Below are 23,203 nucleotides of genomic sequence, written 5' to 3' on the forward strand. Positions count from 1 at the left end.
CGATCCTTTTCTCCTTCGTTCGGGATAGAGGACGATCTGTGGGCAGTGCGCTGCGGAACAACTCGTGGGTGGCAGACATCAGAGGGGGTTTGTCCATTTAGGCTCTCGTCGAGTACTTCGGTATCTGGGATATGGTGGCTAACATATCTTTGCAAGAGGCCGAGGATGACAGGTTAGTTTGGAGGCTGGCGGAGAATGGGGAGTTCTCTGTCAAAACGGCGTACTCACTGCTTTGTGCTGGGAGGACGAAATGTGCGATCGGAAAGATTATTTGGAAGTCCAAGGCACCGGCGAAGTGCAAATTCTTCATGTTTCTCGCGGTGAGGGGTGCCTGCTTGACAGCGGAGAGGATGGCACCTTTGCACAAAAGCCGGCGAGACTTGCGCTCATCTCTTCCTTCAGTGCCAATTCACGCAGCAGGTCTGGGATGCGGTGCGGCGGCGAATTGGCCTCTCCTGCACAACGCCGTCCTCTGATCTCTCCTCTTGGTGGTGCTCGGCACGCAAGATGATCCCTAAGCACAGCCGCAAGATTTTCGACGCGGGGGTGATCTTGGTGACATGGATGGTATGGAAGGAACGTAACGCACGAATCTTCGACAACAAAGCCATGTCGGTTGTGCAGCTTTGTGCGACTATGGAGGAGGAGTGGGGAATGTGGGGAGCTGCAGGCTTGGTGCCGGGAGGAAGCTTGCAGCAGTCAAGCGAGCCCTTGCAGTAGTAGTGGTGGTAGCTCGCTGCCGGGAGGTGTCGTCTCGCGTTTGACGCAGCGGCAGGCAGCCATGTAAAAGCGTGTTGCTGGCTTTGCCGGCATGTAGTTCTTTGCTGTAGCTTGTAACTTATTCTCTCTCTTTTTCCCTTAATAAATCTCGGCTGGCTCTTCACGCCAGCCCGGCGAAAAAAAAAAAAAGATTGGCACCTGTAGACTGCATACTCTGCAGCATTGGCCATTTCAGAGGTGTCCTCCCTATGAGCCCTCTTTGAAAGTAGTTTCCATGTGAGATGTTTTTATTTACCTTGTTCTAGTTCCAGTAGAGATATAAATAAACTTGTCCTGATTCTACTGACGATCATGAATAATTTGCTATCCACTACTACAAACGCATCAACATAAAGTTTCTTAAGGACCTTCCAAAGACAAAATTAAATTTAATTGTTTTGAGCACTAGTGTATCTGTGTATGTAACTCTCTAGATGCAGCTCATTTTCCATTGGACTCTAGACTCATCTGCAAAGTGCAAGCCATTACACAAAAGACGCTGACGAAGCGTATTCTCAAAACGACGTACAAGAGCATCGATTAAACTAGCATTAGTGGGCCATGTCATCCACTAACTATACTTCACAACAACTTATTAAGAGAAACTCTTCAGATTAAAAGAACTTAAGAGAATGTTTCATGGATAGTTCTGTAATTAGGAGTACTGGAGTACTTTAAATCTCCTTTTCTCCTATAAAAGTAGTCCGTTTTACTCTTTTTTAAGTGGAAGACTCTCAGATCCAACATCTCAAAGGCTCTTCTTATACTGTACTTTGCTTCATGCTCTTCTTATACTGTACTTTTGAATGCTTTCTCCTAAATTTTTGTTACAGTGAGAATCAAAGGTTCCATGCAATATATTATTATCAAGACTGGAAGCTCCTAGAGTGCATGGATGGCCCTACTCAGGTTGGAAGACAAATATTTCCAACCTGAGCCGAATTATGTGATGCAATGGCTCTGCAAGATCTCAGACGCTATTTGCAGCTTAATAAATTATAGAGTTCAATATTTGATTGCAGTTGAAGCTAAATACTCAATCCACACTATACATTGAAATTTTATCCATTCTCAAAATAGGCACTGAGGCCTGTTTAGATACATTGGCAAAATTTTTCACCCTGTCACATCGAATGTTTGGACACATGCATGGAGTATTAAATATAAAAAAATAACTAATTATACAAATTGCGTGTAAATTACGAGACGATTTTTTTAAGCCTAATTGCTCCATGATTTAACAATATAGTGCTACAGTAAATATTTGCTAACGACGGATTAATTAGGCTTAATAAATTCGTATCGCAGTTTACAGATAGATTCTGTAATTTGTTTTGTTATTAATCTACGTTTAATACTTCGAATATGTATCCGTATATCCGATGTGACACGCCAAAACTTTACACCCATGGATCTAAACACCCCGTGAGTAGAATAGGAAGGTACCTCAAATTATGGACTTGATGAACCTTGACATTTCCTTGATCTCTTCAGAAACAACAGAATAAGGCATGAACACAAGAAGCAAGAAAATGCAATGTAATGAAGACTTCTCATGCAAATAGTAATGATTTCTCTCGTGCGCAATGTCTGCAGGATAAAAATGTCAAGCATCTTACAACAAGGACAGCATTTGCTTTCATTCAGGCAGTACTTCCGGTGCTAAGGCCAAATCATAAGTAAGAATGGCTCTCAGGAAGTGACCTTCTACCAAGACCATAGATGTCAGCACACAGCAGTAGGTTTGGAAGAGGTTCTCTCAAGAGGGAATCTTTATGCAGTTGTCGCAAGGGCTACAACCATGTTTGCACCTTTGCCTGTCATACTGCTCACCGAAGTGGCCAAGAAGAGTTTGCCTCCGGCATTCTGTCTGCAGGGAAATTCATTCATCAAGTCGTTGCGATGCAGCATTTTGAATCATACAATAACATTAGTTGGAAGAATTAAATCATAGAGTTACCTTCAGCTCGCAATATGTTTGCATTTTCTTTGCTTGCTCCATTGCAACCTTGAAGCTCTCACTCTTGAAGTTCCCTGAATTCCTCAGCATGCATACAATTCGACCGAGGTCCTTTTTCTGATATAACACAATGCAATGTGCCGGAAGATTGTCTCTTCCTGCTCTCCCTGACTCCTGATAGTAGCTTTCTATCGATTTTGACATGGTGTTGTGGATAACAAAGCGCTGCATGATGAAATATCCAAATCAAAGCTTTGCACCTACCAGCAAAAGAATGGAATTATATCCCAACATTGACTGAAATACATACCACATCAGGTTTGTCTATTCCCATGCCAAATGCTATGGTCGCACAAATGACTTTGACCTCTCCGCTGTGCCATTTTCCTTGTACATTGGATCGTTGACGAGCAGCCAAGCCAGCGTGGTAATGTGCGCATTTTATCTTGTACTTCTCCCTCAAGAACTTGGCAGTGTCAGCACATTCATTTTTGGACAGACAGTACACGATACCAGACATGTTCATGAAACGCTCTTTTAGGAGATCACCCAGCTGCTTCTGTGGAGTTTTTGTCTTGCCAATCACCTCATAATTCAGGTTTGTTCTGTCAAAGCTCCTCTTGAGTACCGTTGCATTAGGGATCCTCAAGGTACTTAGTATGTCCTGCAGAGTACATCCAAATTATAGCTACTAATTTCCATCCAAGTAGTAGTGCAGGAACAGGATCAGTGTGACTAGAACCTTGCAGACAGATGCAGTCGCTGTAGCTGTTAAAGCCATAATTGGTACTCGAGGGAAGTTCTGTTTGAGGCATCCCAGGCCTCGGTAATCTGGGCGGAAGTCATGTCCCCATTGACTGGTTTAACATGGAAATCGGTACCATTGTCAGGAAAAAAAGCTGCTTCTTATACAACTATCACAAACGTGGAGTTTAAACATTACCTTACACAATGGGCTTCATCAATCACAAATCTCGCCAGTAAACCCTATTGAAAAATGCAGTTTAACAACACTTCCTCGGATAAAATAAAGGTTAAATTAAAAAAACAAAGTAACAATTAAAAAAATGTAATATGAGATTTGTACCCTCTGGTGTAAACCTATGAGGATCCCAATAAATGAGCTGTTTCCAGCCATTCTTTCAGGAGTGACGTAGAGGAGTTTGAATGACGGTTTACCACTTCTGCAATGAGATGAGAATATGGGATGAGAAGCTAAAGTAATGTGATATGTTTAAGAAGCATTATGCAAGTTACAACACAAAATTCTATTAGATATGCTAGAGATCTAATCAAATGTTTACCTAAGCTCTTGGATTACTGCAGATGACTGTGAAGGTGTCTGCTGAGAGTTCAAAAATGCTGCTGGTATAGCAAACTTGAAGTTTAATGCCACAATTTGATCCTCAATAAGTGACAGTAGAGGGCATACAACAACCGTAACACCTGGGTGCAGTGTTGCAGGTAGCTGCAAGACAAGTAATTCCAGGTGGAGTTTCTAAGTCTCGACTCATGCGTACTGAAAGGTCAACTCTAGATGAAAATGCAGAATTTACGGACCTGATAACACAAGCTCTTCCCACCACCTGTTGGCATAAGCACAAAGGTGTCCATGTTGCTTACTGCAGCCCTACAGGCCTCATACTGCAGGGGCCTAAAGCTTTTGTTGCCAAAGATGACAACGTTTGCAAAATTGATGTCATCTAGGCTATACAGCTGCTGATAACTTAGAGTTTCTCTGTTTGAAGTTGAAGTGGATGACTCACATCTATTGTTTCCTCTGTTCACCTTCAAAAGAAAATATGGAGTTTGAAACATAAAGATCAATGAATATGAGATTAGCAGCAGAAAAGCACATATTTGAAAGTGGAAAAGCATGGAAGTCCAATATTGGTAAATCAGGGTAGGTAGCTTATAGATTAATTCGAGATTCTATTGTGCAGTTTAGCGTTTCGAGATCATACCTTCTTCTGGGTACTGACTGAACGATCACAATGGGACTCCAACGTTTCAAAGTCATCATCTGAGGAGAACCCGAAGGAGTCCAGATTGATGCGAGTCTGTCGAGCAGAGGATTCTGCCTGTCTGAACAAAGGAGTTCTCACCTCAACTTCTTTATCATCAATTACACCGTGCTTCATCATGCCATTCAAATTGCCACAAGCTTCATTCTCTATAGCATTGAGATCATCCCAATCATCATTATTGTTTGTTGCATCAGCCAATGCGCCAAGGAAATCGTCTCCACAGTTCTCCACGGTAATAAAACCTTGTCCGCCCTCTCCTGTACCAGAACATTCAATTATAATCTAGTGACCAAACAATCTTACCTTTCTAGATAATATCAAACAATCTGAAAAGTCAGCTAAGCACCAAAATTTTTATAGACTGAAAAGCAAAATTACATTGCAGCAAAAGCAAGCGCTTGATGTGGACTATGGATACTATAATATGATATAAAAGAATATCATAACTCCATAGATAGTGCATACTTTAAAGGTTGTAAGAGGTCCCCTATAAAGTTAAGAAACGGAACTAAAACCCACCAAAATTTAGCACAGATATATGTAACAAGAGACTTTCTCCAGTACTTGGAAATTAAGACAACCGTTGATCAATTAAAATCTAATGGTTAGCACAAGGTACCTATGAAAAGTTACCTAAAAAGGTAGGCGAAATTTTAGCTTAGAGGTTGGCTGAAAGGTTAGATAGGAAATTTTGTCCATGGTATCATATTAGATGCTAAAGACAAATCAGTAAAGTTAGTTCAGTTCTTCTCGATGAATTTGCTGCTTCGGATCATGGGGCAGTTCTCTATGGTGGGTGGCAGCCGGACCTATTATGAAGTTCCCAATTTCGATTATATGGTATCTGTGATTGATAGCAGAACATAGTGTCATATAATTTTAAGTTTCAGCAGCTCATGAATAGAAGCTAGGGCTGGTGCCAGATGGAGTGAGCCATTAGAGACAAGGAAGTGAGCCACCGGCATGCTCTGCCAGGGAAGAATCATGCATTTGGAGGTGGAAAGGGAAGACCGATCGTACATATTGAAAAAAACTATATAATTGATCAATTATCCTAAACTGTGTAAAGGACGATAAAACTTGGTAATTGATCAATAATTGCACACCATGTAACTGATGATAAAACTATGTAATTTACCAATAGTTGTCCCCACATACCTACACTAAGATTCCCATTTACAAGTAGGCAACTCATCAAATTGGTTTAGTTATACAACATGACTTGCTAAATATAAATTTGCAAGAAATGTAATTGTACCTAAATGCTATGTAACTGGCTAATAAAGAACATATAATACCAGAACAACGCGATTGACTGTCATGGCGTTTACTGATGATTCTGAAATAAAGCAGGATTAAAATATCTCTTCCTTTCGCACAAATGGATTACAAGAGAATGATTCTGAAATGTCATTTTTTTTATAACAACCATCAGAGGGAAGAAGAAAGTGGATTTGATTCAGTGGTGGCAGAAGGCTCTGTAGGATGCAGCGATGCAATGGATGTGAAAAACAGTAATGGGAGCAGCAGCTAGAAATGAAAATTACTGAATTGCACCTAAATGCTATGCTGTGTTTACTGATGACTATGAAATAAAGCAGGATTGAATGTCTCCTCCTTTCGCACAAATAGATTACAAGAAAACGATTCTGAAAAGTCATTCTCTTTTATAACAACCATTAGAGGGAAGAAGAAACTGGATTTGGTTTAGTGGTGGCAGAAGCCTGAGTAGGTGGCAACGATGCAATGGATGAAAAATATAGTGATGTCTTGTGACCTTTACTCTAAAGGTAAAAAACATAAAATTACTGAATAGTGATGGGAGCAGCTGGAATTTAAAATTACTGAATTAGCCTGACAAACTAATGGCTAAAATTTGTTGCATTTTTTCAGTCAAAAGAAGATCCATAGCATTTCGAGCCTTCGAGGGATCCCAAAACTAAAACAATCCCCAACTCAAAACCCCAATTAACTACCGAGAAATCCTCCTGCATTATCGGTAGAGGAAACCGTCGGCAGCGGAGGCTAGAGGAGGAGGGGAACGAGGTCGAGCGGCGGTTACCGTAGAGGCGGACGATCCTGTCGAGGCAGTCGGCGGCGAGGTCGCGCTCGAAGCCGGAGTCAGCGGCCAGGTCGAGCAGCCGCTTCTTCTCCCTCTCGTACCCCGCCATCTCCGGCGAGCGCGCCCCACCTCCGCCCCGCCGAATGGAGGAAACCCTAGCGCCGGTCGCCGGAGAGAGGGGCAAAAAAAAAGCGCGGGAAACTGTCGCGGTGGTGGCGCGCGCCTCCGCTTCTGAGCTTTTTGGCGCCGGGAGTTGTGGATCTCGTGGGCCGTGGAACTCTCTTGGGCCGAAATTTGGGCTGAAATAAGATTTGGCCCAACATGACACTCGGTCCAGTATCTGCACAGCAAAAGCCCAACAGTAAAACTATGGCCCTAGAGACGGCCCAACCACTGGAAACCTGAAAAAAGGTATTTACTTGATTTCAAGGGGCTGTTTATATGGTAACCAAAATAAACTTTATCAAATTTTCGTAAAAATTTATAATATTGATAAGTTTTGACATGATTTCTTATGTATTTATCAAAGTTTGGTAAAAATAAATAAATGTATGCATATCTTTAGTAATTTTACCAAAAAAAAATGTTATGATTTGAAATAATATCAATCTGAACAACCCCAAATATAACTAGTTATTTTAGGCTTATGCACAAGAATAAAAAAGGATGAAAAAAACTGTCGCCAGACTGAAAAGTACGGAACTGTGACGTTTGATTTTATTAAGTACAGTGCAATGTTGCACTATTATAAAGAAGCTGCAAGCTAGTACTCGTAATAAACCATTTGGTAGTAAAGTTGGAGTAATTGCATCAAACAGGGTACAAGAGTAAACATGATTTATACTACATGTACTACTGTACATTTGATTGTGTGCAAATCAAAGTACGCAGGGTGCATGTAAGGTTTAGATAGCTACTTGAATGGGTACACTTTGATCTGTCCGTTTGATTGAGTAAAACCATGGAAGTTGTGCGAGTAGGATTCACAAAACTCATGAAAAATGTTCAATTCTTACGAATTTTCGTGGTTACCAGCCTACTTAGCTGACAAACTACGAGGTAAACCAGATTTGAAATAAATCAAAGTAAATTTTTGAATTTCAATGAAATTTGAAATTTACAAGTTTATCGACGGTTTTCAATAGGTGAACGGTTATGTGAACCCTAACAAGCATTCGAGGAATCAAGGCTAAACCGCTAAGGGCAAGCACAATGTAGTTTTATTTGCTTGTTGCCAGCAATAACATACAGACATAGTAATTGTTATTATTGTTGGTCTGTTAGGCAGAGTTTAACATTGAAACAATTGTTTTGATACTTCTGAAAAATATAGGTTTTATAGTTTTTAGTTTATAGTTTATTTTTTTAGATTTTATAGCTACATATTCTTATAATTTAGATGAAAATTTATACGATTTGAAGTGAGTCGGAGATGTTAGAAGAAGCTATGTTTGAATTCTTCTAAATAGAGCCATTATCTCTTTCTACGATGCTTCTCGCGGGATAATGGCGATTCTGGATACCGGATTATTGATACTAGAGTAAGGATTTTAGATGGATGTGACACATCCTAGTACAATGAATCTGGACAAACCATATGTACAGATTCATTGTACTAGGATGTGCCACATCTACCCAAAATCTCTTATATTATGGAACGGAGGGAGTATCATATTTGTGTGGTCGCACTAACAGAGGTTTGTGATGCTTATGCTTATATTTATATGCCAAAATTTAAATTTTTGACCTTAAATTTGGAGCTGATTTTAGGGTTTTCTCATCAAAGTTTATTTTTCAGTCTTTACTTTTAAATCGTTGAGAACACGTATATAAAAATTTTATTCATAAATTATTTTTTTTTGTAAATATACCGTTTGGTTTATTCCACGAATAAGCGAAATGATGGGGCTGGCAACAGTGATCGAGATGGGCTGAGTGCAATTGTGATCGCGGCGAGGGGGGGGGGGGGGAGCAAATACGGCCACGCACGACTCCACACGTTCCGTGCGTACGAGATGCAGATGCACGCACGGTTGCAGCAAAGGGAAGGAGGAAGCAAACATACTATTCGACCGTTCCAATACTGTTTTAACGAGGGCGCTGACGTGGCCATGCCTTCGTGCCGTCCTACTGTCCCATAGATTATTGATGCGCGTACCATCGAGTGGTAGGCGTAGAGTAGAGATAGTATCTTTTAACTAGAGTACTTGTATCCTGTATTCCAAAATAAATTAAGGCTATGGGTGTGTTTAGTTCACGCTAAAATTAAAAGTTTGGTTGAAATTGGAATGATGTGATGGAAAGTTGAAAGTTTGTGTGCGTAGGAAAGCTTTGATGCGATGGAAAAGTTATAAGTTTGAAGAAAAAGTTTGTAACTAAAAGTGGCCTATGTTTAGATCGATGGGTGAAAATTTTTAGCGTGTCACATCGGATATACGGACATACATTTAAAATATTAAACATGGATTAATAACAAAACAAATTACATAATTCACATGTAAACTGCTAGACGAATTTATTAAGCCTAATTAATCCATCATTATCAAATGTTTATTATAGCACCACATTGTCAGATCATGGCGCAATTAGGTTTAAAAGATTTGTCTCGCAATTTACATGCAAACTGTGTAATTACTTTTTTTTATCTATATTTAATACTCCGTACATGTGTTAAAACGTTTGATGTGACGGGGCAAAAAAAATTGCCGGTGGATCTAAACACCCCCTAACTTGTAAAGATTAAATTTTATTTGAAATAAACCAACTTTTATCCTCTTGCTTACCATCGGTCCATAAATCATGAATTTTATTCACTCAATATCTCTCAACTACTCCCTCCATCCGAAAACAAATTAATATTGTATGAATCTGGGATGATACTATATCATATTCCCTCTATCCCCAAAAAAAAACCAATCTAATATTGAATGAGATATTTTCTAGTACAACGAATAGACTCTCTTTTATCAAGATTCATTATATTATAAAATAGCACATTCAATAATAGATTGTTTTCTTTTAATGGAGGAAGTATGTCATAATAAATTAACTTATTTTGGAACAGGGTTAGTGCCCGGCTAGCACACAATTTTCTTATTAATGGAGGATATTTTAGACTTTTATTTTTCCTTTTGAGTACTGCCCGAATGCCACGCAACATTAGAGCAACGATAATAATATAGCCCACTTCATACTATTAGTGCACCCACAATGGTTATCTATAGACTCTCTACAAGAGATCCATGTCAGTATATTTTCCTATATGGAAGATATTAAATGAAGAGGGAGAGCAAAGCTATCTACTAACTTAGAGATAGTCTATAGAGAAAAACGAGGCAATGTATGAGAGAGCTATAGATACCCATGTAGACATACTATTGAGGTGGTTTACTATTAATCTAGTCTATTGCTGAGATGTACATGTTTTATAGATAGCACCTTACTTTACCATTGCGGGTGCTCTTAGCTTATACTAAAGTTAACACATATAATAGATTAGCTATAAGGTTAGCTATAATTTTCTTCTTCTATCTCTATCTCTCACTTATACATTTAATGTATTTGTCTTGGAGTTTGTGTTAAGCTAGCTCTTGCATGAGAGCCAACACTATTATATTTTGTTTACCTCTCTCCTCTACATAAGTTTATAGTAGGTTTATAGCTCACTATTATACTTGCCCTTATGGGAGATGTATAGTAAGCGCGCAGCCACGATGATGATGACCCCATGGAAAGTTATAGCCTACTCTATGGAGTACGTACCTGTACTGCTGTACATAGCCACACAGACAGCGTACGTGCACGCTCTAGCTCTAGTAGGCTGGGATGGGAGAGTAGGAGGAGCATGGCCGGTGTACTACTGGCAGGCGACTTTACTCACCTATACAGGTATTCTACCAGTACGTAGAATACAATACTACGGAGTACTGTATATCTGTATCTATTCAATTCACTCTCCCCTACTCCCCCGTCCCTAAAAATCCATCTTATAAAGGTCCCTTTAAATTATATGAATGTAAAAACAGAGAAATAAAAAAAATAGGATTCTGACAAGAATACGGGTGTCGAAATAGAAAAAAATATAGGATCTTGATAGAAAAGTAAGTGTAAAATAGATGATTGCAAAACGCAGGAAAAAACTGAATGTTCATTTGATTGAACCGCGGGAAGAACGCAGAAAAAAACATGAATGTCCATTTGATTGAACAGCATGAAAAACGTAAGAATTGGATGAGAGAGATAGACTCAAAGAAAAGTTACCAAGAGGTTGAAACTCTTACTAAATATTCTCCAAAATCTATATAGAATTGTCCATTCCATAGGAATTTCAAAGGATTGGATAAGATTTAATCCTTTGTTTCAAAGGGCTTCGTAGGAAATTTTTCTATAGGATTAAAATCCTCCATAATTCCTATGTTTTTCCTCCAAATCAAAAGGGTCTTACAAGTGTAAAACAATGGATTGGAAAAATACGTAAATGACTGTTTGATTGGACTACAGAAAAAACATAGGAATCGGACGAGAGAAATAGACTCAAAGTAATTTTTCAAGAGGTTGAACCTCTTGCTAACTTTCCTCTAGGATTACCCATTCGGGCCCTTTGAATCATAGGACCGAGAATACAGAGGAACAGAAAAAAAACACATGATTCTGATAGGAATGCAATTGTAAAATAGAGAATTATAAAACATAGAAAAAACACATGAGAGATAGACTCAAGGAAAGTTTTCCAAGAGGTTAGAGTGGATGTTAAATTTTCTTCGTTTTTCCTCTAGAATTGTAGGAATAGGAAAGTTTAAACACATAAAAGATAGACTCAAGGGAAGTTTTCCAAGAGGTCAGAGTGGATGTTAAATTTTATTTGTTTTTTCTCTAGAATTGTAGGAATAGGAAAATTTTTTACGTTTTTCCTTTTCTCATTCTTATGAATCAAAGACATAAATAGTGTAGGATTTTATTTTTTTTATTTTTCCTTCATTTACCCTCCAATTCAAAGGGGATCTTCGTATGTATTTTAAAGGATATGATATGTTTCTAAGGCCGAGTTTAGTTCCAAATTTCTTCCTCAAACTTTCAACTTTTCTATCACATCAAAACTTTATTACACACATAAACTTTTAATTTTTCTATCACATTGTTTCAATTTCAACCAAACTTTCAATCTTAGTGTGAACTAAGGCCGTGGTTAGTTCTCCCTCTATTCCCAACTTTCCATCACATTATATAACATAAAAACTTTCATACACACATAAATTTTCAACTTTTTTTTAAAACTCCCAACTTTCTTCAAACTTCCAATTTTTTTTTTTTTGGGAAAACACACCCTAAACACACCCTGAGATGGATGGCCGGGCGGGGGCGGCGCATCGCATCCCTCATGCATGGAAACGAGGTCGAGCAGCAGCTACAGATGCACATAGCAGAGCTGCCAGAGCAGAGGGTGGCGCCGTGCAGCGCAGGGCAACGCAACGCAAAGCGCAACTCTTCCTCCTCCTGACACAATTCACGCACTGCTCCTCTACTCTACTCGTAGCTCAGTTTAGCCACACCCACACGCTCCTCTTTATTACTTCCTCCGTCCCATGATAAGTGCAGTTTTGCACTATTCATATTCAATGTTTGACCATTCATCTTATTTAAAATTTTTTTATGATTAGTATTTTTATTGCTATTAGATAATAAAATATAAATAATATTTTATGTGTGACTAAATATTTTCAATTTTTTTATAAATTTTTCAAATAAGACAGACGATCAAACGTTGGGTACGGATATCCACGGCTGCACTTATTTTGGGACGGAGGTAGTATACTGTGCGCCGCATCACCCGTCCGATCCCACCCACGGTCCCCTGTCTGCGGGGCCCACCGATCGGTTGGGACCCACCTGTCGGTGGCGGACCTTCACGGGGGCCCCACCTGTCATAGACGGCAACACCGCCCCTGTGCTAACAACTGTGCACTCACGGAGCTTTACCTCATCAGTCTCAGCTGAGCAGGACACGTGGATGGATCACATCTACTCCCGCTGTCCAGCTCCTTAATTTGGCCTGCTACAGTACAGATCCGCCATTAATGACGACTCTAATCACATCCCACCATCGAATAAACGTGCTGTTAAAGTGTTAATTAAGACGATGGGTGAGCTTCTGCAAACAATGCTGCTAGTGTCGTCAGTGAGTAGTACACACAACATATCTCCTCTTCTGATGCTCGGCTGACGACGACAGGAGAGGAGAAGAATTGGGAAGCACACACCACTGCACTGCTCCTGCCATCTCCAAAACGAAGAGAGCAGTGTATATGATGATGATCTGACCATGGATGTGACTAGCAACGGCTCGGCAAGGAGAGGAATAAACGCGATACACGCAGACAAGCAGCACCAGCTCACGTCTTGAAATGGATGGAATGATAGACAGGTGGACACTGATCTGGACGGATACACAGAGAGAGAGAGGGATGCACACTTGCATTGCACATACTGCAGAGAGAAGAAAGCCAATGTCGCCTCAACCGCGGAGTTTGCCTCCCGTGTCGGGCACACCGGTGGTTCCTGTTCCGCTCCCTGCTCCGCCGGATTCGGACTTCGGACTCGGCGAAAGCGCGCACTGGTGGTGGTGGCTAAACTGCTCCACTTCAGGTTTGGAATTTGGATGCTTGACATGAGCCCAAACCGTCCCATTTCCTATTATTGCCACTCCTGCAACAAGGCTCAATCTACCTCTGTGAATCACTGCTCAAACATACCCCTAGGACCTGTTTGGCGCAGCTCAATCTACCTCTCCTGCAAATGTGCAAATGGAGCTCAGCCAAACAGTTTCAGATTCACTTAAAATGAAAGCGAAGCTGGGTGGAGCGTTCTCACGAAATAAACTAGAGATGTAGAGCTGGGTTTTGGCTGCTCCACGACTCCACTTCAGACCCAACTCCTGAAGCTAAATTTTGGAGTTGGAGCTCTACCAAACAGGACAGAACAGGTTATTAAATAAAAAGATAGGAAAAATCATTTACAGGTTTTCACAGGATTTCAAGGAAAAAATGGGTTATAAAATAGCAGGAGTACAGTGTAGAGAATTTCCTGTTGTGTAAAATCAATACGGCAATACTAGAGATTTCCTCCAGATAGGACGATGCGACCCGGTCCCACCTGTCAGAGGGATCGAATAACACGGCTTTTCCAGTAGTACACCACAAAAGAGGACGATCCTACAATTACGCAATCCAAGAGGGTTCAGATCTGATCACCGGGACAATTACATTACCACCTCACCCCCCGAAACTCACCCCTAATCACCTTAGAACCCCTCAACTCCACTAACACACTGAAACCCCAAAATTTATGTAAAACCAAGGGGCTGAATCGAAAAAAACCCGAGCAGTTAAAAACTCCCACCGTCCCACTCCTCCTCACTCCCACCACTTCGCTCGCCGCACCAAACCACCACCCCCAGCCAGCCATGGCGGCCGCCGCCGACCACGCAGCCACCGCCATTGCCATCCCCGGCGACCCTCTCGCCGACAGCGCCTGCTCCACCCCGTTCGTCAGCGCGCCGTCCAGCCCGACGCGGGAGCGGGAGCGGGAGCACCACTTCGCTTCTCCCCACGGCGCGCCGTGCTTCTTCAGCGCGCCGGCGAGCCCCACCCGCGGCGGCGGCGGCGGCGGGTGCCTCGGTGACTTCGACTTCGACTTCTCGTCGCGGTTCCCGTCTCCCTCCGCGGCGGCGATGTCGTCAGCGGATGAGCTCTTCCACAACGGCCAGATCCGCGCTGTCCGTCTCTCCGCGATGCTCCTCCAGCCTCAGCCTCTGGCTCCGCTCGTCGACGGCGACGGCCACGCGTCGCATCTGGCGGAGGAGGATGCGGCGGCGGTGGAGGAGGATGGTGCGGAGGCCGACGAGCGTGGCCGCATCCGCAGCCGGTCGGTTCGACGGAAGGCGCGGTCGATGTCCCCGTTCCGCACGCGCTGGAGGGCGCCTTCTCCCGCGCCGGAGACCGCCGAGGAGGTCGAGGCAGTCGCCACGCCGGCGGCGTCTCGCTCGTCGTCGTCCTCGTCGACGGCTTCCTCCGCTTCGTCCACCTCCTCACGAGGCTCCCGCCGGTGGGCGTTCTTGAAGGATCTCCTCCACCGGAGCAAGTCGGACGGCGGCAAGAACCACCACCACGACACCGCGCCACCGCCTCCTCCGCCAAAGAGGAGCCCGTCCCCGTCCCCGTCTCCGTCTCCGGCTCCGGCGGCGGCGAGCGCGAGAGGAGGGAGAGGGGCAGCAACGGGGAGGAGGAGCAGGAGGAGATCGGCGCACGAGAGGCTGTACGAGGCGAGGAGGGCGGAGGCGGAGGAGATGCGGCGGCGGACGTACCTGCCGTACCGGCAGGGGCTCCTCCTCTTCGGCTGCATCGGCCTCGGCTCCCGCGGCTACGGCGCCGTCCACGGCCTCGCGCGGGGGCTCAACGCCGCCGCCGCCGTCTCATCGCGGTCATGACTCGTGACCTCCATGGCTGCTCCCGCCATTGATGCCGTTCTTGGAGCTCGGATGCATGCTGCTCTGCTTGCTCGTCTGTGTAGTGGCAAATGCAGTGTGGAAAAACCTGCAAAAATTGCATAGAAAATAGTAGTAGCTAGTATTAGAAGTTTGCTTTTGCCTTAATACTAGTTTCTTGTATGGATTTTGGTGATGTAAACAAAGCTTGTTCATCTGGTGATGGTGATGACCACTCCCTTAACAATGGCAAAAAATGTGTTCTTTTACTACAGTACTTCAGAACTATACTTGTATTAACTGGAAATCGACTGATCATCTTATCCTTAGTTTGTTCATTTCTAACTGTTGGTGTCCGGACAGAGCTAGATCTCCGAACAAAATGTCTGCGTTTGCAATAGTAGTAGTAATAACTATTGCTAGTAACAATCTCCCTTTGTTCACTGTAAAATTATCCTTCACAGATCTTTGGCTTCCATCACAATCTTCTCCAAAGCCTTTTGTAGTATCAAATGAGTTCTTTTTGTAGGAACCAATAAAGCTAACAAAGGTGAGTTTCTAGGGGTAAGATGTCGACTCTGAAAACCAAACCAAACAGTACAGAGATCAAGAACAGCTTTTCTCATGTTATTAAGAGATTTTTACATCAAAATTATTGCTCAAACAGAATCAAAACTACTAAGAAAAAAAGGGCTGGATTATTCTCTTCCGCTGGTTTTGCTTAACAGTGGGGGTAACATCATCTTTTATTCTCGATTATTATGTCATGCATTCGAGCTGGGACGACAGGCTCAAGTACATCTCACGTGACAGATGACATGTCGTTTATCTTTTGTGCCTCGGGCTCAGTAATTTTATCACGGACAGAACAACGAGCTGTGTTAATCTATGCTAAACTACTGTTTACTTTGCGGTGATTATTTACCTAACCAAGGTAACCGAATAAACGGCCTTTCACCGTCCTGGCGCGACTTGTCCCTAATCGAGACCCTATTCTTTTAGTACTAGCAATAACAAAAGGAACTCACAAAGTCACAGTTACTAGTAAGTCACTAGCTACAAGTCTAAACATCAGTACAACACTGCAACCAAGCTAATAGCACCAGGAGCAAATTCCAAACAGAAACAAAATTTTTATCAAGTTTGTTTTACCTTAACTTGTTAGGCCTAACCAAGATAAGTCACCTCTTTCACTTTTTGTTGGAAGCATGCACTTTGGATGCTTGTACCATAAGTTGTTCAGCGCTGCATGCGTGTGCTGCAAAAAGTCACACGCTTCGTGTCAAGATCTGTCAAACCCAACGCAACAATGGTGCATTTCTTTACTCTTAGTAACAGATTAACCGACTAATAACCATCTGTACTGTGTTGATTCTTCATTCTAGTACTATCATACTCCTACCAGTATTTCAATCCATTTCAACGAAAAAGAGAGAAAGGGAAAGATTTTTGGGAGAGGAAGCAACCATACCACTTTGAAGTTGAGTTGACAACATGATAAAGGTCACAGTTGCATGGCAACTTCATCCGGACAGTCACCAGCAACACGCAGCAACTGCACTCTCCAGCACAAGGAAAGCTGAAGGGGAAAAAGATTACGAAGTGAGAATTCAGGCATGTGGATGTGACAATACCAGCCTCCCATCCATGTGTGTTCCTTTCCGAAGCAAGCATGTCACCGTACCTCAAGGCAAACCACAATAAATATAGTCCGATGCAGGGATGAAACGAAAGGCGCCATGCCTTGCTGTGTTCTTTCGCTGGGAGCATAGTATGTCCTGGTTCATGCAGGGGTAGGGCCATCAAAATGCCAGCTTTGAAAGGGATGAAAATAGAGTTTTGTACAGTAGTTGGAAGAATTTAAGAATGTAGTAATGACTATAGTAACTCTGACAGTCGACATGGATCTGGAAATTGATTGTTTGATCACTTGTAGAAATATTACGATCATAAATGAAATTATTTTTAAAGGTAACTAGAAAAAGAGACATCACTGATTATATTCTTTAATTCTTAGATGGTGTTCATTTCTATCGAAGATGAAGATGAAGTTGGGGTACGGAAAACAAGAAAACCATTAATATATAATTAATTAGGTTTTAATTATTATAAACTTAAAAATAGATTTATATAATATTTTAAAATAATTTCTATATAGAAAAGAACGGAGCCAGGCCCATTCTAACCTGCAGAGACTTAAGACTTTCACTAACCGTGTGGACTTTGAGGCTTTGACTAGAAAAGGAAGTTCATTTTCATACTCTCACATATAATGATGGATGGCATCTCCAGATACCTTAAATCAAACTTGGTCTGAGGTAGGAGTACTTGCCAGCAACCTTTCCTCCCTGATATTTATTTTCCAGAGTCGCACAGATATGCAGCTGTTTCGCACATCACAGGCTCACAGCACTGCAAAAAAAAGATTCAGGGAAAGCGTAAATGCCTATCATCACGATCACACTAAAATAAGGAATCCATAAAGCCTTTAAGATTCTTATGGATAAAGCTTGCAAAGAAAAGCTTTGCTGACCTCCAATAGCAAAGACACTCGTGCGCCGAGATGCAATAAGGTCGCCAGGACACTGAAATAACCATGAATAGAAAATGCCGGTAGTACTTCATCATTGGAGCGCCACATCACTAAACATTTCATTCCCCTCTTTTAGAAGCACATAAGAATTATAAGTTACATTGAATGATTGTTCCTAGTTTAATCGACCTTATAATACTTGCGAGAAATTAAGAATCGAAGTGGGACGAAAATATGCACCGGTTTAGGATACAGCAGCATGCATATCTTCTGCTGGATTCACTATATGGCCGCTGTTGAAAGACCATATTGCTTGGGGATTATGCTTGCTCCCCTGGACCACTGGCATTTAGCAGCGGGGTCAACTGCTGTTGCGCCTCCCACCGGTGTCACCGCCGGCCTACACCGCGCAACCGGCGCGTCGATCCCCAGACGGAGAAGCCAATGTGGCCCCTTCAGTGTGTGGCAACACGGGGGCCATAGAGTTCCTGAGAATAAAAAAGTTGTTAGCAACTTGAGGGGCCTCATGGGCAGTAGATAAAACAAGAAATGCCAGTGCCTTCCCCTTACATGTTTGTGGGGACCTGAATGCATCAAAATGAGAGCAGATTAGAGAGAATCCAAAGGTGGGCTGCATGTGAATGTGATTGTGCAAACAAAGAGTATCACTTATTATACATCTAAAGAAAACAAGAGTATCTCTTTATCTCCCCGTTGGAAGAAATTAGGAAGGATAACACATGGGTCATTGGCTCATTGACACTAATCTGTACAGGAATATTCATGCATTCTTTTGCATCTATTATCTGGTGATGCCAAATTTTTGCAGAAGCAAGATCATTGGATAAATTATCTCATGCAGAAACATATAAGACATTTTAAAAGAAGAATTCAAAATTTTCTAATATGTGCCCAACCAAGCCTTGCATGCTGTTCTATCTGATTTCATTCCCAGCAAGAAACTAAGCAAACGTGGAGTAGCTTAACGGCCTGGGTTCGATCCCTGGTTCCTCACCTTCCCTCTCTCTTAAATACATTGATACTAAGTCCCTCCTTAGTATCCCACAAGAAAATCAGCAAACATGCTATTACTGTCCGTCGTATTAGCATTACAAAGAATTGATCTTTCTAGATTGAAGTAACTGAGGCTCAACTCTTGAAGCAAGTTCAAGTCAGCTTGATAAGTATAGAATATCCTGACAGATCTTTCTGTTGCTTATTTTAATTAGAGAGAATTATAAATCTAACTAGAACATCTTACCTCAAGAACACACAATTGTATGGGATTCAAGTTAGACATAGATCCATATGTCAGCAAAACCAATGCATAAATATGCACAATGCAATCATAAGATATCAGGTTTGTCAAAATAAATGCATAAATATATACTAGCTAAATGCAAGAGCTTTGGATGGAAGGATAAAGATCAAAATGGTTCCTTTCCCTTTTGCATCTTCCATGCCTTTTTGCGGTTTTTAAGATGAGAGTGGGGCAACAACTTACAAGGAGCAGTAAAAAATGAAGACAGGACAAAAATCACAAGGCCCAACACGGAAATTTCTCATGCTTCTAGGCAGCATCCTTTTTATTTGTTTTCTTTTTTCTTGGGAAGCTAGTTACACCATTTTTAGAGGAGCCCACAAAAGGAATATGCCAAGGTTGGTGCCGGGGCCAATATGAGTATAGGTCCCTGTGTTAAATTTTGTTTCCGTATGTTTGCTAGCATTCTGTACGTGTTACAGCGTCGGATTACCTTTTATATGACGACAGCATGCTATAGCCTCTCTCTAGTAGTCTAGTTCCTTTCAGTACCCCTTTTTGTGCCCAGCCCAAGTAATAATGCTAAAAGAGTGAACAGCCTGCTGTCTGCATAGACAACCATAAACTGTAAATTCAGAACTATGAAAGTTCCCTACTCTCGAAATGTCAGAAGTCTCTGATCTTTAGACAATGTTTTATTTTTCAATTCCTTAGCTGTAGTAAAACTAACTGTTGGCACTTGGCAGAGCAATAGTTATAACTTGTGTTAAAAGAAAATGAGTAACGGATATGCTACTATTTATAGATATTATGACTATAAGTATTTTTAATTTTAGATAAAAAGTAAGTATTCATTTATAATAATGCATATACAAGATGTCAGGAACTAAATGTGCCAAGCCTCTACTAACATGTAATAACGTAAATTCTGCAAGGAAGATATCTGCTACATTAGAGAGAAATGTTCTAAAAACACTTCTATTACTAGATATATCACCCACATGCATAGATTATATAGATAATATTGTTAGTATAATCCTTGTTCTAGTTAGTTATTTGGTTTCCTTAGGCAGTAAGCTATAGGCTGCAGCTGTTACTCGGTTGTCAGACAGCTGCTATTAGTGGTAGTAGTCAATTTTGATTTTACCTCTAGCTGGAACATAGCAGCAGCAGTATTGTCGGTTCAGCAACCGACCTATCCATGTACTATAAATATAGCTATTGTGCTAACATAAGTAAGCTTTTCAGCTCATTTTCAGTTTCAGTTTCAGCTAGACTATTGAGTGTAGTTCAGAAGTGATCCTACCAACAAATATAGGTGACAATTAAGCTTTGTTGGAAGTTTACAATATCTGAACTAATCGAGGAATATGAATCGCGTGTGCGGAACTAATAACCAGAACTATCGCAAAATTTATAGCAATCATGCTATAGCTGAATTTTAATTGCAGAAAAGGTTAGCTTTCCCGTATGTCATATTATCATGTGGGAATTGACATTTGACATATACATAAGAAACGAATACATATCTGTTCATAGTTAGAGTAATAATAAACTTTACTAATGTATGCACACACTTCGTTGTTCTGAGGGCTAGAGGTGCTCAAATATGCATGTACTTAGTACTTAATTCTTATTAGTGTGCTGTTCCTTGTGGTGCATTATAAAACAAAGGAGTAAAATCGTTAAATCGGTCCAAAGAATGCAGAATTCATGACTCTCATATCCAATTTTCCATTGGAAGTTTGAAAACTTCACTGTAACTTTCAGGATGACCACTAGCAATAGGACTTCCCAGAAAAATATTTTTTGTCACAACTATCTTGTTAACTTTGTTGTCAGTTAATAGTGTAATGAGTAGGACCTCCATAGACCCATGAAACATTAAATAACCTATATTGACTATAGTAGAAGTTGAACATTACATCTTGTTATTTCAACTACTGTAACTATTAAGGTATCTAGTGCATCCATAGGCCATAGCTCCCAAATTAATCATGAATTATATCCATTAAGGTATCTAGTGCATCCATAGGCCATAGCTCCCAAATTAATCATGAATTATATCCATTACTGGGCATTAAGTCCTTAGTAAAGATTATTGAGTAAAGCTTCCTATTCAGTTCACCATTCTAAAATAAATGTTAAGGGAATACAAAATGCATAAAGACCAGGAACTGTTACCTGAAATGACCAGCCTTTGTAGACTTCCACATTTTGGCCCTCTGGGGTTGTGTACTTCCGCAGTTCCACACAGTTCACTGACAATTATATCATGTATTTGTGAACTGAAACTCGGTTTCTTCGATTAAGCTCTGCCCTGGAGCCTTTTGCACACTCATCCTCCTCATCAGTCTCCTCGCATCCCCTGCCTCCTCCCATCGTCCTGTTTCCGCATAAAGATTGGCCAACAGGACATAGTTCCCTGAGTTCCATGGTTCAAGGTTAATAAGTTCTTTCAGTGCCACCTCAGCTATGCTAATCCCAGAATGAGCATGGCATGCGCTTAGCAGTGCACCCCATATCGCAGCATTAGGTCTCATTGGCATCCCTTGAATCAATGCATATGCCTCCTCAAGAAGGCCAGATCTTCCAAATAAATCTACCATACAACCATAATGCTCAATTACTGGCTCAATACCATGCTCTAGCTGCATGCTCTGGAAGATGTCCCTCCCAACATCCACAGCCCCAGCATGCGCACAGCAGCCAAGCACCCCCAGAAATGTCACTTCATTGGGCATCTCACCGTGTGTCCTCATCTCTCGGTAAAGCTCAATGCCCTCAATCCCATGGCCATTCAATGAAAATCCTGAAATCATGGTGTTCCAGCTCACCACACTCCGCTGTCGCATTCCCTTGAATACCTCCCTTGCACTATGAACATCACCACACTTGCAATACATATCCATCACTGCATTTGCAACATGTACTTTCCTGTCTAGCAACCCACTCTTACGTGCATGCTCATGTGCCCATCTCCCCACCCCGACATTCCCCAACCTCCCACAGACCGGCAGCACAGCAGCAAGGGTCCCATCATCCGGTGCCACCTCCCCCTCCCTGACCATCCTCTCAAAGCACAAGACCGCAATGTCATCCTTCTTGCACCAAGCACACCCCGCGATCATAACATTCCAAGAAACCACGCTCCTCCTGGAGCGCCTGTATCTCTGCATTTCGTCGAACAGGTGGCGTGCGGCACCAAGATCATCAGCTCGGAAACAGGCCGTGATGAGTGTGTTGTAGGCGACGGTGCACTTGTTCCTCTGCGTCATTTCGTCAAACAGGACGCGGGCGTAGTGGAGAGGATATGGCTTGAGGAGCGCGAGAGAGATGGCGTGATGTGAAAGGAAACCGAGGCGGAGAAGAAGCGCGTGGACTGCGGAGAGGAGAGAAAGGGACGATACGCAACCTAGGAGGGGCAGGAACGAGAGGCGGTCGGGCGCGTGGAGGCGGCGGAGAGAGGAGAGGAGCCGGAACGCGAGCGGCGGCGAGGAGGCCGAGAGGGCCTTGATGGCGGCGTTGAGGAGAGGCAGCGGAGGCGGCGCGTGAGGCGGGACGAGGCGGAGGAGCGGGAGAGCCGGCGGCGGCGGGGAGGAGAGGAGCAGCAGCGCGGCGAGGGAGTGGTGGTGCGGGGACGGCGGCGACGACGGGAGGCAGTGTCGGACGGCGAAGGCGAGGAGCTCGAGCGGCCGCCGCCGCGCGGGAGGGGAGTGGTGCAGGAGGTGGAGGAGGCGCCGCTCCGCCGTGCGCGGGTGCCACCCGTCCGGCGTCGTCACCGCGGCGGACAGCGCCGGCGGCTCGCCGTCGCCGGCCATCGGCGGCGCGCGGCGGAGGTCTGAACCGCGCGGCCACGTTTCGCTCCGTGATTCGTGCAACCCCGTGATGTTCCAATTCGAAGTGGACCACTTACGAAATTTCTAATGGGCCGGAAAGGAATTTGCATGCTCTGTGCGGCCTATATATGTGGGCCGTAACAAAATTACGAGCTCGTTGCGGCCCATTATATATGGGCTTGTAAGTGTTGTGAGCTCAGTGCGGCCCATCCAGTTGGGCCGGTACGGGTTGAGGTGAGCATGCGGGCCGTATTATATGTGGGCCGGAAAGCGAATGTGGTAA

The 23,203-nt window shown here is 42.7% G+C and overlaps 3 protein-coding genes across 3 annotated transcripts; 1 reads left to right on the plus strand and 2 right to left on the minus strand.

Annotated features, from left to right (window-relative positions):
- Positions 1–2,292: 2,292 nt before the first annotated feature.
- On the minus strand, positions 2,293–7,022 carry LOC4351098 (ATP-dependent DNA helicase Q-like 1). The gene is made up of 10 exons (XM_015761101.3): positions 6,809–7,022; positions 4,684–5,003; positions 4,280–4,507; positions 4,024–4,187; positions 3,807–3,903; positions 3,663–3,706; positions 3,462–3,576; positions 3,030–3,383; positions 2,720–2,944; positions 2,293–2,629 (listed from the first exon to the last, which is right to left on the minus strand). Exons 1-10 carry the CDS (start codon positions 6,915–6,917, stop codon positions 2,519–2,521), a joined length of 1,767 nt encoding a protein of 588 aa, XP_015616587.1. The 5' UTR covers positions 6,918–7,022; the 3' UTR covers positions 2,293–2,518.
- Positions 7,023–14,219: 7,197 nt separating this feature from the next.
- Positions 14,220–15,564, plus strand: LOC4351100 (uncharacterized). The gene has a single exon (XM_015761725.3). The coding sequence runs from the start codon at positions 14,268–14,270 to the stop codon at positions 15,288–15,290; it is 1,023 nt and encodes a 340-aa protein (XP_015617211.1). The 5' UTR covers positions 14,220–14,267; the 3' UTR covers positions 15,291–15,564.
- Positions 14,836–23,014, minus strand: LOC4351099 (pentatricopeptide repeat-containing protein At1g09190). The gene is made up of 7 exons (XM_066305955.1): positions 21,266–23,014; positions 17,821–18,308; positions 17,584–17,699; positions 16,972–17,065; positions 16,759–16,866; positions 16,440–16,545; positions 14,836–15,396 (listed from the first exon to the last, which is right to left on the minus strand). The coding sequence occupies exon 1, from the start codon at positions 22,900–22,902 to the stop codon at positions 21,355–21,357; it is 1,548 nt and encodes a 515-aa protein (XP_066162052.1). The 5' UTR covers positions 22,903–23,014; the 3' UTR covers positions 14,836–15,396; positions 16,440–16,545; positions 16,759–16,866; positions 16,972–17,065; positions 17,584–17,699; positions 17,821–18,308; positions 21,266–21,354.
- Between the last annotated feature and the right edge of the window lie 189 nt (positions 23,015–23,203).

Source organism: Oryza sativa, chromosome 11 (assembly GCF_034140825.1).
Source record: "Oryza sativa Japonica Group chromosome 11, ASM3414082v1".
Classification (NCBI taxonomy): Eukaryota; Viridiplantae; Streptophyta; class Magnoliopsida; order Poales; family Poaceae; genus Oryza; species Oryza sativa.

Excerpts from the sequence above, each read along its gene's own strand:
- LOC4351098 (XM_015761101.3), bottom strand. The coding sequence starts at position 6,917 with ATGGCGGGGTACGAGAGGGAGAAGAAGCGGCTGCTCGACCTGGCCGCT. Across the intron at positions 4,188-4,279 it reads GGAAGAGCTTGTGTTATCAG|CTACCTGCAACACTGCACCC; the intron begins GTCCGTAAATTC and ends CTTGTCTTGCAG. Across the intron at positions 3,384-3,461 it reads CGACTGCATCTGTCTGCAAG|GACATACTAAGTACCTTGAG; the intron begins GTTCTAGTCACA and ends TGTACTCTGCAG.
- LOC4351100 (XM_015761725.3), top strand. The coding sequence starts at position 14,268 with ATGGCGGCCGCCGCCGACCACGCAGCCACCGCCATTGCCATCCCCGGC.
- LOC4351099 (XM_066305955.1), bottom strand. The coding sequence starts at position 22,902 with ATGGCCGGCGACGGCGAGCCGCCGGCGCTGTCCGCCGCGGTGACGACG.